Source organism: Hippopotamus amphibius, chromosome 2 (genome assembly GCF_030028045.1).
Source record: "Hippopotamus amphibius kiboko isolate mHipAmp2 chromosome 2, mHipAmp2.hap2, whole genome shotgun sequence".
In the NCBI taxonomy this organism is placed as follows: domain Eukaryota; kingdom Metazoa; phylum Chordata; class Mammalia; order Artiodactyla; family Hippopotamidae; genus Hippopotamus; species Hippopotamus amphibius.
In genome coordinates this window covers 114,856,435-114,869,274 of record NC_080187.1, presented here as the reverse complement: position 1 = coordinate 114,869,274, position 12,840 = coordinate 114,856,435, and the positions used below count along the sequence as shown (strand labels likewise).

Sequence of the window (12,840 nt, the reverse complement as noted above, 5' to 3'; positions counted from 1 at the left end):
GAATTGGCTGTATGTCATGAGTTTGTTTACAGCAGGAGAGACAAGAGCCAAGGGAAGACACTTACAGGAAAGGAAGGGGCTCACCTTTCCCCTGCTGATTCCTGGCTTGGTTCCTGGCTGTGTGCTTGGGTTTCAGGATAAACCGGCCTTGGATCTCTTGGGACTCCTGCTGCAGTGGGAAGGCCTCCTGGAGGGCAGAAGGAGAGGTGGAGTCCTCCGATCCCCGCTGCAGGAGCACAGTAGCTGGAAGATGGCTCATTTTAATTCCATAGGGATGTTCATGCCCTATGTGGAGAAAAATCTACATATAGATTCAGGCTGATATGATGGGTACAGTCAGACCTACCTTACCGTGAGCAAGTGCCCCACACTGGTGTGGCTGCTGTTCTTCTGGGGCTTCTGGGTAGAGAAGGCTGTACTTTCTGAGTAGGATGTGCACTGTCATGGGGGACACCCTGCAAAAAGCAGGTGCCCAAGCAAATGAGTTTAAATAGTAAAGAGAAGAATGTTTTGAGACACCTTGCTTGGTTTGGAATGTATATATCCATCCCTGCATTGCACAATGTTGACTTTTGTTGTGTTTCCATCTGAGAATATTGAAGGCCTTCTAGTTTCTGCCTTGACACTCACTAGATTGTACATCTCAGGCAAGCCTTACGTTCTTCCTTTGAAATGCTCACCCTCACATAGACTGATAAGGAGCAAAGTAAATATATGAATAAACATTGGTGCTTAATATTTTTAAAATGATTGGACTATATACGTTAAGAATTGCTATGATCACTGTTCTCTCACACATGTCAGTTTAACACACAGATTTTTCATTTCCTTTTGTCAGTTCAACAGCCAGAGCTATTCCAGAGCAGCGGGGTGGGTTGCCTTTATGTTTCCTTCCCATTGCTGCCTTCCCTCCGTGGGGGGGGTTCCTGCGAGGCAGTGATCAGAGGCAAGGCTGCGCGGTGGTGGAAACCCGGAAGCAAAGTGCAAACCAGTGTTTACAGAGTGGAAAACCGCACCAGAAATCCTCAGGAGTTGCCTGCCAAGTGATTTGTTTTGCTCTTTCATGCTTTACATTGCTTCCTCTCCATAGAATGCCCAAAGACCCTGTGTTGTGACGTGGATTTCATTTTTTAAGAATAGAAGGAAAGTTCCTTTTCTTTTGTTTCTGATTTATTATTGAATGTAACTTGGGGAGCTCTTGCTTTTGCTTTTCATCTAACATAAGTGCAATGTCAGCGTTCTGGTCAGAGCAAGAATCACAGTGACTTCCATCCTTTAAAGCAAAAGAAGCTTCCATGACAGCAATAAAATACAACCAAATCACCAGGATAACCAGGAGCTAATCCGTAACTGTGAGTTGAGAGCAGGTTAGGAAATGCATTCAGGGTGACTGCTGAGGTAGCATCATGAAGGCAAGGTTCTTAGGAGTCCTTAGAGCCAGCCACGGTGCGTGAAGCTGTTCTAAGCCTAAAGATTGTCATTTACATGGTTTTGTTTAAATGAATGCATTTCATTAAAATAAATATATTTAAGTATTCGATTTTTTTCACCTTATTGCTGGTGGACTTTTACAAAAATGTCAACATTAAAAAAGAAAAACACATGAAATAGGTGAGGGGAGTTTGTCCTCAGCTTGGTGCTTGGTGACTCCATGTATTTCTGAGACTGGGAATATACATATCACAGAAAAAGCTCAGTTGATTAGATTTTCTAGATCACTTGAAAACGTTCTTCAGGTCACTTGAAAGAGTAAAAGCCTCACAGGATTATTGAACAGATTAAAAAAAGAAAAAAGAGGGAATGCTCTAAGATTTCTAGCAGAAATCATTGTCACCGTTACTGTATTGCAAGTTCTGCTACAGGTTTTGTCCTTTCCTTTGTTTTATTCCCTCCTTTTTTCACTGACCACACTGAACAGACTTGCTGATCTAAGAAAAGCAAGTCTTTCCTAGCTTTAGAAAAGCTAGATTATTTTTAGCTATTATTATATTATTATTATTTCTAACTATTATATAATAACTGTTGTAGGAAAGATGGAATCTATGTATCAAAAACCTCAAGAGCAATGCTGGTAAACAGCTTGAGAAACAGCAAAGTACAGGTGGTTTAGTCAGTGAAGACTTGAAGAATCTGAGTGTGATTATCTCATTCTCTTTATGATGCTGAGAAAAGTTTTGGGCACAGAGCAGATTATTAAATAAATGTACTCGGGTACAGAGGCATGGCTGGATTTTAGAAGAGTCTCACAAAATAGAGACTGCTTAGTAGTTAGGAAATGGATCAGAGGACTTCAAGACTGGAATATGAAAAGTATAGGGAAGGTGGGAAGGAGTCGCAGGAGGGAGAGGATATGGGGATATATGTATAAATACAGCTGATTCACTTTGTTGTACAGCAAAAACTGGCACAACAGTGTGAAGCAATTATATTCCAATAAAGAGCTTAAGAAAAGAAAAGTAATGTATGAGAAAAAGAAATTCCAGTTTGTGTTGCTTTCATACCTAAGTAAGTAAGTACGTAGGGAGGTAAATCAATGTTTTCAAGACAAGTCTGTTTGTCAAGTGAAAAAAGTAAAGAAGAAAAATTCCCATTTCTCTCCCCAGCTAGACCGTAAGTTGCTGAATGAAGAGATGTTAGTGCTCAGGATAGAGTAAGTGCTTGGAATTAGTTAATAAATGTATGAATAAATATTGCATGAGATTTTCATTTTTAAGGGTATTTAAGTTCAAGACTGATCAGCTATTACTTTGAGACTTTAGAGTTACAGTTTTGAACCCAATCAACCCCATCTTAGGTTTTCCCTGACACTTACCGATGAGTGGGTATGAGGCCTCTTTCTTACCAGAACGGGCCCACAGCTGGTAATCTTTCTCAGAGCCCTTGGAGACAAAAAGAACTGTGTGTCACAGCAAATCTTCCCAGTAGGTACTTGAAGAACCCATTTCCTTAGCACTTTTATACTTCCAAAGAGAAAGAATTTGAGGCAGTATAAATGCTATGTGGTGCATGGGGGTGGCTACAATTTTTGAGTTAACAATGCTGATTTCAGTATCTCCTGTCTCTTTCGCAGCCTCCAGTGGACCTTCTGAGATTCTTGTCCTTTTTGGTAAAGGGTGGGGATCTATGGTACCACAGTGCAATTAGCCCCTCACTTTGTGGGCGGCCCATGGCATAAAAAAAATCGCAGTAATGCCCCTTCGCTGTGGAGGAGAAGTCTAATCTCAGGAGTCCTGCTTTCTGCTGTCTCTAGATTCCTTGGAGAATGTTGGCTTTTGGCTTCGAATATCCCAGCCCAGACAAGCATGTTGTCCAGAGAGCCACACACTCTGCCATGACCATTCCTGAGCAAAGTACAACTTGAAAGGCATCATAAGCTCATCAACCATGAGCAAAAGGAGACAGATGCCCAAGAGGCTTTGAGTAGATGGCAGAATCAAGTCAGCCCACTGGCTCTGATGTAGATGAGTGCCATTCAAGGGAGAGAAGGGACAAGGACTGTAGCCTAGAGAGTGTCAGATGCAGAAAACAATCACTGCCTAGGAATATTGGATATCCCATTTGAAACAAGCCTAAATTATAAAAAATGCTGAATTAAAGAGTCCTCCAGGAGAGGATAAAGCAAAAAAATGTTTGAAATAGAGTTGCTGGTGATAGGTACTATGCTTGCCCTTGACTTCTGATTAAAAACCATGGCCTTGCCATGAAGGAGGCAAGGTCCCAGGTAGTGGAAGCAGTCACACACACACACACACACACACACACACACAGAGCTAAACCTGCTCAAAATTGTATTGCAAATAAGAAGTGAAAGCTAATAAAAAATCTTTTCTTTTAAGGTAAAGATTGAAAAAACTGTGTTGGAATCCCTTAAATCAGGCATACACATATAATAACAAATAACCCCAATTCTTCATTAAAATAGAAATTTTTTCTTGTCTAGTGAGATTGATCACTTTAAGCAAAGGAAAATTACAAAAATGAAATAAAATGAGCTCTAACATTAATCAGTCTCCCCAGCCTTATCCCTAAAACCACTCTCTTGTAAGATTTAATTCTTATTCAGGACATACGTATCAAATAGGTTAGAAATCAATGCAGAGGGGTACTTCACCCAGTGCATATAAATTCAATTTTATTTATAATGTATTATTAAATTCCATTTTTACAGAATCAACGCTTTCTTATATCAAATTCTGGCTGCCCTGAGTTTTTAAGGGGCTTTATTACACCACTGAGTCAGACAAAACTTAAATACAAACATTTTAATTATGTCATTTCACAATAGCAAGACATTTTCGCATTTATGTATATATATATATAAATATATATTCATATTTGTATATATATAAATTTTATATAAGGAGCCGTGCTTTACAAGTGCTTTTTTCAATTCTATCCACCTGAATGTCCCTCTCCCTCTCTTTTCCCCTATGCACCCTCATCCCCATAGCCATCTCTTTCACCAAAAAATTCTTACAAGCCATAACAGTCCTATCAAAACATAAAGGAGAGGGAGTCGCGGGAGGGAGGGAATATGGGGATATGTGTATAAATACAGCTGGTTGACTTTGGTGTACCTCAAAAACTGGTACAAGAGTGTAAAGCAATTATATTCCAATAAAGAGCTTTAACAAATAAAATAATCAAAATATCAAAAAAAAAAAAAAAAGGAACAGACACTTGAAAGCAAAACAAGATGAAAGTGATGTGTACACAGATGCCCCCAGATCCATGGTCTTACTCAGAACTTATCTTCTTTACCAGTTCACAGGTGGCATTAGCCATCTAGTTCTCAGGACCTGCATCAAGGGGATGTAGTGTCTAGCCAGGTGGTCTTTATGTCAAATTTACAACAAAACATATCATTTAGGATTTCTGATGCTGAGATTGAGTCCTCAGGTGGCAATCAGGATAAATAGGGATGGGACTAGAGGAATCAGGAATGAAGATACAGAAAGAACAGTCCTAGAGAGGAGGAGATGTTTAGAATCTTATAATATTTTATTGTCTATATATATAATATAGACAATAAAACGCACATGTTTTCATTAGCACTCTAAAATTATAGCCCGATTTCATTATGCTGTGACTTTCAACTCACATAAAATTTAAAATGAGAATACAAGAATAACATGCATAGGCTAATAATATAGCTTTGCTGCCTTCAACTTCTAAATTTAGGGGACAAAATATGACTTACATATCTGTAATAATCAGCTGTCTTATGATGGTAGGTACATTACACACACACACACACACACACGAATCTCAAAAATCAAAGTTGGTTTTTAACTAAAAATAACTTTCAGGTACTTACAGTTATTCCTAGCTTTGAAAGTGACATGTTGATAACATCATTCACTGTGTCTGAATTTGTTACTGTTATAGTTACAGACTGCAAGAAGCAAGAAAAATTGCTATAAATAAGTTTTAAACAGGTGAGTAAATAACTATTGTCAAATTATTATCCATATTCTAAAGGCAAAGCTTGTTTTCAGGTAATGACAATGTAAAGCGCATGTAGAACACAAACCCCTAATTATAGTTGATTTCCATTTCTTTATATAACATGAAGCTAGCTAGGAGAAAGCATTTCAGTAAAACAGATATTTCTCTTAAAGGATTTGTGGCACACAAAATATAGAAGCTTAAGTAAGAAAGAGAAAGACAGAATTCTGAGAGGGCACATGGGCTGGTCTTCAGCACCTTAACGCTGTGTCTATAATAGAGGAAGGATAGTTTAAAAAGAAGGATCTGGACCCTCTTCTCTCTTCCTGAGTTGTGTTTTTATAGTATGGTTTTATTGCTTTGCAATTACATAGTAAAGTAAATTAGTAAAATTAGAATAAGAGCTGGCTGTAAAATATATTTCTAAAAAAACTACTATTTATTGAGTACTTTCTCTGTGTCAGGTATCATGGGTACTAAGATTTTCATGATTGAAATCTGTTGAGGACTTCCCTGGTGGCACAGTGGTTAAGAATCCAGCTGACAATGCAGGGGACGCAGGTTCGATCCCTGGTCAGGGAAGATCCCTCATTCCGAGGAGCAACCAAGCCCGTGTGCCACAACTACTGAGGCTGCGCTCTAGAGCCCGAAAGTGACAACTGCTCCACCCGTGTGCCACAGCTACTGAAGCCTGCACGCCTAGAGCCTGTGCTCTGCAGCAAGAGAAGCCACCGCAATGAGAAGCCTGCGCACTGCAATGAAGAGTAGTCTCCTCTCGCTGCAACTAGAGAACGCCCTCGTGCACAGCAACAAAGACCCAATGCAGCCAAAAATAAATAAATTAATTAATTAATTAAAAAAAGAAATCTGTTGAGTCAATTAAATAAAATCAATGAATCTAGGAAATGAGATTGAAAATTTTAAAGATTCCAGTTCCATTCCAAACTCTGCCAGTGAATAGGGTATTTATAATAGCTCTACCACACATCACATTAAGAAACTGCTCCAAAAAAATAGGAAGACAATTTATAGAAAATTAATATGAGGTAATAATGATTAAAATTTTGCAAACTTGGTGAAAGACATAAATTTACAAATTCAAGAAGTTCAGAAAATGCTAAACAGGCAGATTCAAAAAAGACCATGCTTTGAAACTTCATCGCCACGCTGCTAAAAACAAAAAATAAAGAAAAAAATCTTGAAAGCAGCCAAAGAAAAATGACAAATCACATACAGGGGATTAATGTTTGAGCACAGAATACTCATCAGAAAACACAGAGACTAAAAGACAATGGAACATCCTTAAAGTGCTGAAAGGAAAACATTTGCAAACAAAATTCTATAGCCAGCAAAAATAGCCTTCAAGAGTTAAGGTGAGATAGACTTTTTAAAAAGTCTTTATTGACTTTATTACGATATTGCTTCTGTCTTATGTTTTTTGTTTTTTTTTTGACCCTGAGGCACGTGGGATCTTATCTCCCTGACCAGGGATTGAACCTGCACCCCTTGCATTGGAAGGCAACGTCTTAACCACTTGGCTGCCAGGGAAGTCTCCCAAAGTAAAGACATTTTTAGATAAAAGAAACTAAGAAAATCTGTTAGCACCAGATCTGTACAAGAAAAGCTAAGGACAGTTTCCTCAGGATGAAATGAGGTAGTACCAGAGGGAAACTTGGATCTTCAGGAATGAAAAACATCAGAAATGTTTATTTTGTGTAAATTATATATAAAGTTGATTTTTTAAAATTTCAAGGTGATTTTCTGTGAAAAATTCTGAGTGTAACCCGCTGCCACAAATCAAAGCTGGCAGAGATAAAGAGTGGGCTTTGCTACAGGAGAACTCTCTAGTCTCATCTCCCTCAACCATTGCATTTATCTGGTGCTCAGAAACAGATCAGAATATTTGCATGGCTTTTGCTGTTGGCCAGGAAATAACTGTCTTAAACTACCTCTTCTTCTGTCTGCAAATACTATTTTGTGTGATCTAGAGCTACTGTAAACTAGAGCAGAACAGAATGTCATAAAAAATACCCAGAATATCTTGTCACTGTAAATGTTTTGGCTACTACAGTACACGTTCAGAAATTAAATTATATACAGATAACTGGGGCTAATGGTGTGACTTTTTTTTTTTCTCCAACAGCGTAAAGAAAATCAGGTAGAAATATGCTGGTAATTTCAGAGTGTCATCCCTTTCAGCTCAATTCGATCCTGACATTCTTCAGAATGAAAGACCTTTCAGAAGACTTCTGCATTTGACATGACTAAAAGCAACACCATCCCCTTGATCCTGTACTGGAAAGGGGACAGCACTGAGGTCAGCTGACAAAATGGGAACATGAATGGTTGATTAAAGTATTACATCAATGTTAAATTTAGTAAAGGTCATAACTGTGTGGTGGTTATATGAGAGAAGATCCTCATTCTTAGGAGATACCTCAGTATTTAAGCATAAAGGGCCATGGTGTATGTATGACCCTCAAAAATAGTTAGACACATACACCTACAGAGAGAGAGAGAGGGAGGGAGAAATGATAAAGCAAATGGAACAAAGTGTTCATAAATAGATGAATCTAGGTCAAGGGTATGTGGAGTATTCTTTGCACTATTTTTATTTTTGTAGCTTTTCTGTAAGTTTGCAATTATTCCAAATAAAAACATCACAGGAAAAAAAAAAAAAAACTGTGGAAACAATCCAAACCACAATGTATGTAAGTAGCAACAATTAGAAGAAAAAATGTTTAATTTCAATAGGAAATACCTGCTTATGAAAATTACTTTATTACAGTGAACCACTAAAGTCGTTATTAGAAGAATCCAGAGAAATATTATGGACACTTAACGGTCAGTATTCTTTCCATGCTTAAACAGTGTAGCTATCGTGGATTCCTCTTGCTTCATATTGCCTAGGATTCACTTTTTATGAGGGAGAGTCAAAAATTATCCGCACTCCGGTTATATTAAAACTTCTGTTGGCTGTACTGTCTTATCAGCGCTTTCTGTTCAAGGCTACTGTCTCCCCAGTCACTGGTGTGGAGGTGTGAACGTGTTACATCAGTTCATTTGTAACTGCAGTGCAAGCAAAAATGGATGCCCCACTTGTGATCTGCACAAAAGAAGAGCAGCGTGCAGTGATTTGTTTTTTGTGGTCTGAGGGTGTACCCGGTGCCGATATTTATCGAAGACTTTGTGCGCAGTATGGAGAAAGTGTTTTGTTGTGACGAAGTGTGTATGAATGGATAGAGGAGTTCAAGGAAGGTCACACAAGTGTTAGCCATCAAGAAGGAGCCAGATTCACTTCTGATGAAGAAGTGAAGACAGCAGTGCATTTGAACATTTTTAATGAGGGAATACGAAAGCTTGTTGACAGATGGACAAAGTGTGTTGAAAAGCGAGGAGATTACATCGAAAAATGATGTATTTGTCTTTTCTGAAAGTTAAATTCTACAGCCAGAGTGCAGATCATTTCTGACTCACCCTTGTGTGTGTGTGTGTGTGTGTGTGTGTGTGTAGACACACATTTTTATAGGAAAATACATGTTCCCACATAGTACTTTCTAAATACTCCCTCTCTCTTTCCACTCTCTTTCATTCTCCCTCCCTCCCACCCATCCCATCTCTCTCTCTCTCTCTTTCTCTCTCCTGTATATGTCTATCAGTTTCATTTTGCTAAGCCAAGAACTTGGAATTTCATGTTTGATCTTAAAAACACTTACACAGGCACAGTTCTTGATGTCCTCAGTGAAGATTTTGAGGGGAATGCTTTTTGGCTGGTCCTTCTCTTTGGCTAACTTGATGTACCTAATAAAATTCAGTAATAACCCAAAACAGAGTAGACGAATTAGCTATTAGCTTATTTTCAAATCAATCTGTGTTGCTAATATTTTAAATAGTCTTTTTTAGTCTCAAAGCATATAGATAGACTCAACAAAATCAAATTAGGGGTTGGAAGAAAATATGCAAAAATGTTTCCGGAAAATAAGATATGACCCAGAAAATAACAGGTCTCCTTTGTCATGTGAGATGTGGGCAGCAGATCCAGTCCTCAAAGCTTTCCTGCCTAGATTGGCAGGCCCAGTGCCTTCCTGGGTTCAAGGGTAGGAAGTAGCAGTTGCTTTGAGAATCATTCAGTACAGTCAGTAACCTGCACTTATGGAAATTTAATATATGTTTTGAGAATAATGGTAGCTCCGGCCATCAGGATGGAGAAAAGGGAAAGATGAGAGTGATAATCAGAACTTCCTCAAAAATAAGCAGAACATACATGTAAATGAGAGAACAGTATTTGCAGTAGGAGCCATGATAAATCTACACAAGAGGGTAGTCTAACAATTCCTACCAAAGAGAGGGAGAAAAGTTTGGGGGCACTGCCTTGAAGAGATTTGTATTCTTCTATCATGGATTAAAGATTTAAGATACGTATACAAAATACCTTTGAAGGAAAGAGTGCCATTTTTCCTTTAGTTTGGAAGAACTGTAATATTAAAAAATGGGAGAAAAAATTACATGAAATACTTACACTAACATATTAAGACTTGTACTAACATATCAAGTGCCATTCCAGATAAAAATATCAGCAGCCAGTTGTTAACCGATGTGTATGCATGTGTAAGTTGTACCTTCCTCATAACTGGGCTTTTGATGGATGGACTCTGCTCTTTTTCAAGCAGTATTACAGCGATCGCAAGTAGATCTTAAGAGAAATTGGTTTGGAATCTAAACACTTGATTGCAGCTGTGTGATGCAAGCTGTGTCATCACGGGCAAGTCGCTTAACCACTCTGAGCTTCAGTTTTCAGAACTGAAGAAGGGTTAATTATACCTCAGAGTGTTCTTGCAGCTGGAAGTGCGATTCAGGTATAAAGAACATTATTATTCAGATTACATCATACTTAGGAACTGGCATTTGGATGGAACTGTCTTGTCCCAGAAACAAGAGTATCTTTTTAGGGAAAAAACCCTACAGTATTTTATTCCTTTATGTGTATAGCGTATAGCAGATTGTAATACATTAAATTAGTTTCTAGAAAACACGTTTTTCAGTACTGTGATCCTCTGATCGAGATCAGTCTACCTACTGCTAAGTTATTAAAGAGTAGTAGTTTGTCTGCTAAAGTTTGTGCAGCATTTACTATCCAAAGCTGAAAATGTTTTAAGTCTCATTCATGTGTGGACTTATCACTTACTAGCTTTTATTTATTGTAGTAAATTTCACATAACATAAAATTGACCATGAGTGACCTTCAGTACATTAACAGTATTGTGCAACCCTCACCACTATCTGGTTCTGGAGCATTTTCGTCACCCAAAAGCAAACCCAGTGTCCATTAAGCAGTCACTCCCCATCCCCCCACCCTCAGGCCCTGTACCACATTTTGTTTATACATTCATCAGCTGATGAACACTTAGGCTTGTTTATTTGGCTATTGTGGATAATGCTTCTGTGAGCATGTGTGTATAAATTTTTGTGTGGATGTGTGTTTTCATTTCCTTTGGGTATATACCCAGAATATATATGTTCTCCAGGGGCTGCCACATTTTATTTTCCTGTCCGCAACGCTGCTCCTGCCCCCTCCATCACCATTTCAGGACGTGTTTTAATCAGGAAGTGGAAATGCCCACTTATCTCCGCAACCGACATATGTACATGACACAGCTTCTAATTACTCATGGCAGTCTGCGGGAGAGCAAAACAGCCAATGGCAAAAGCGCTAGGTGCCAGGCATTGTCATACATGCCGTATATGTTCTTACACAGATTTTTAGCCAGTATGACAACGTGTGAACCTGCCTTTCGCATTCCCCCCTCACTAGAAAACAAGAATCTTGGACCCTCCCTTATCATAATCTTTGAATATTCCCAGTTGAAACTGCTTCCTTTCACTTGCAACATGGAAAAGATGTTAAGCCATAGGAGCTGATAATCTTTCGAGAAGTAAGTCATGGAAAGTAGACATGTAGAAAATGACACAAATCATGTTTCTTCCCAAAAAGCTTTGAAAACGTTCCTGAAGTCAACAGCTGCATTCTAGAATAGAGTATAAATTAACAACTTGGCAACATTTTCATTGTCCTGTCTTTGTGATGGTGCCAGAGATTTTGGTGGAGTGGGGCGGGGGGGACAAGAAAGAGGAGTGTTGAGTGCCTGTGATGAGCACTCAGTGTGCATAAGAATGAGACTTGAGGTGTGGTTGTTCCCGAAGGGCAGGCATAAGTGTTGCATGACCCCTGGGAACCCAGCAGTGTCGACCTAGGATGTCCACATTCCCCATCCTCACTCCAGCCTAAGGATGCGTCTTGGAAAACTGACCTGTACTCCATGAAATCATACCTTTGTTTTAGACTGTCACCCCTCTGCAGACACCAAATAAGATAACCTGTACACAGCAATGTAGGCGACCTAGTATTTGATGAAATGATGAATGTTATGTGTCTAATTAAATCCTGTTTTTAAGGGAATTAATTTGGGAATATAAAGTCAGTTTTTCAAATGTAATTGTACTTGCTCAAGAAAGATATTCTAGTGATTTAAAGACACAGATACTCCCTTGAGATTAGGGGGCAGGAAGTTGGAGCGGGTTCCTAGGGTCTTGCTCTCATGCTCCTCCTTCCAGATACACGAACACCATGAACACATGAAGATGCAACTTCCCAAGCTCACATGGCCCATTGAAAAACCGCTGGTCAAAACCAAAGGAAGTTATTCCAGTAGTTCCCACTATTTATGATCAATATGCACGTATTTGCACATAAAAACCGTTTTTGGGGAAAGTACAAGGCATACAGGTGTCATGGGCTGTCAAAAGGTGAGTCACTGGCGTGATATACGATCAGATTTCAGTGTTTTCCTTTTTTAACCCTTACAAATACAGGACCAAGCTGTAGGTCTTACCTGAAGGTGGCCACAAAGTTCACCGTGGGCCAGCCTAGGACAAAGGACTTCCTGGCACCAATGTTGGCTTCACCAACTTTGTCTGTACAGCTGGCAGTCCACATGGTGCTCAGTGGTATTTCATTTTTTACCTTAAAGTTCTTTTTATACCTGGAAAGAACCAAACAACACTTCTGTTAGTCTGTTTCTTAAATGTAATGGGAGAAGCTGTGTTCATGCTAAGGATGCTAGTTCTCACTGCTCCAGGGCAAAGCATGTCTCCTTCATCTCTGTTACTCTGTGTGCACAGCATAGCGAGTAGTTTGATAGACCTTTTCAAAGTGTGTGCTGAGCAGAGGCTGGTCCAGGAAGGCCCTGAAAACACTTCCTCGATGGCAGGAAATAGGCATTTTCTGAATGTTGAGTGTTGAGTATGGACCATCGTTTATATTTTAGAGCTTTTTTTAGAGAACCATTAACTCATTCTTATATTTGTTATTTATGACACTATATATTATATATG

General features: G+C 38.9%; 1 protein-coding gene across 1 annotated transcript in view; it reads right to left on the bottom strand.

Annotated features, from left to right (window-relative positions):
- LOC130844427 (rho GTPase-activating protein 20-like) overlaps positions 1–12,840 on the bottom strand; it is a 145,510-nt gene that overhangs the window by 127,497 nt on the left and 5,173 nt on the right. The window contains exons 3-8 of the mRNA XM_057720676.1: positions 12,339–12,488; positions 9,881–9,922; positions 9,165–9,249; positions 5,318–5,395; positions 2,813–2,879; positions 85–285 (exon numbers count right to left, since the gene is read on the bottom strand). Of these exons, the coding sequence (XP_057576659.1) occupies positions 85–285; positions 2,813–2,879; positions 5,318–5,395; positions 9,165–9,249; positions 9,881–9,922; positions 12,339–12,488 (623 nt within the window). The remainder of the gene's footprint in view (positions 1–84; positions 286–2,812; positions 2,880–5,317; positions 5,396–9,164; positions 9,250–9,880; positions 9,923–12,338; positions 12,489–12,840) is intronic.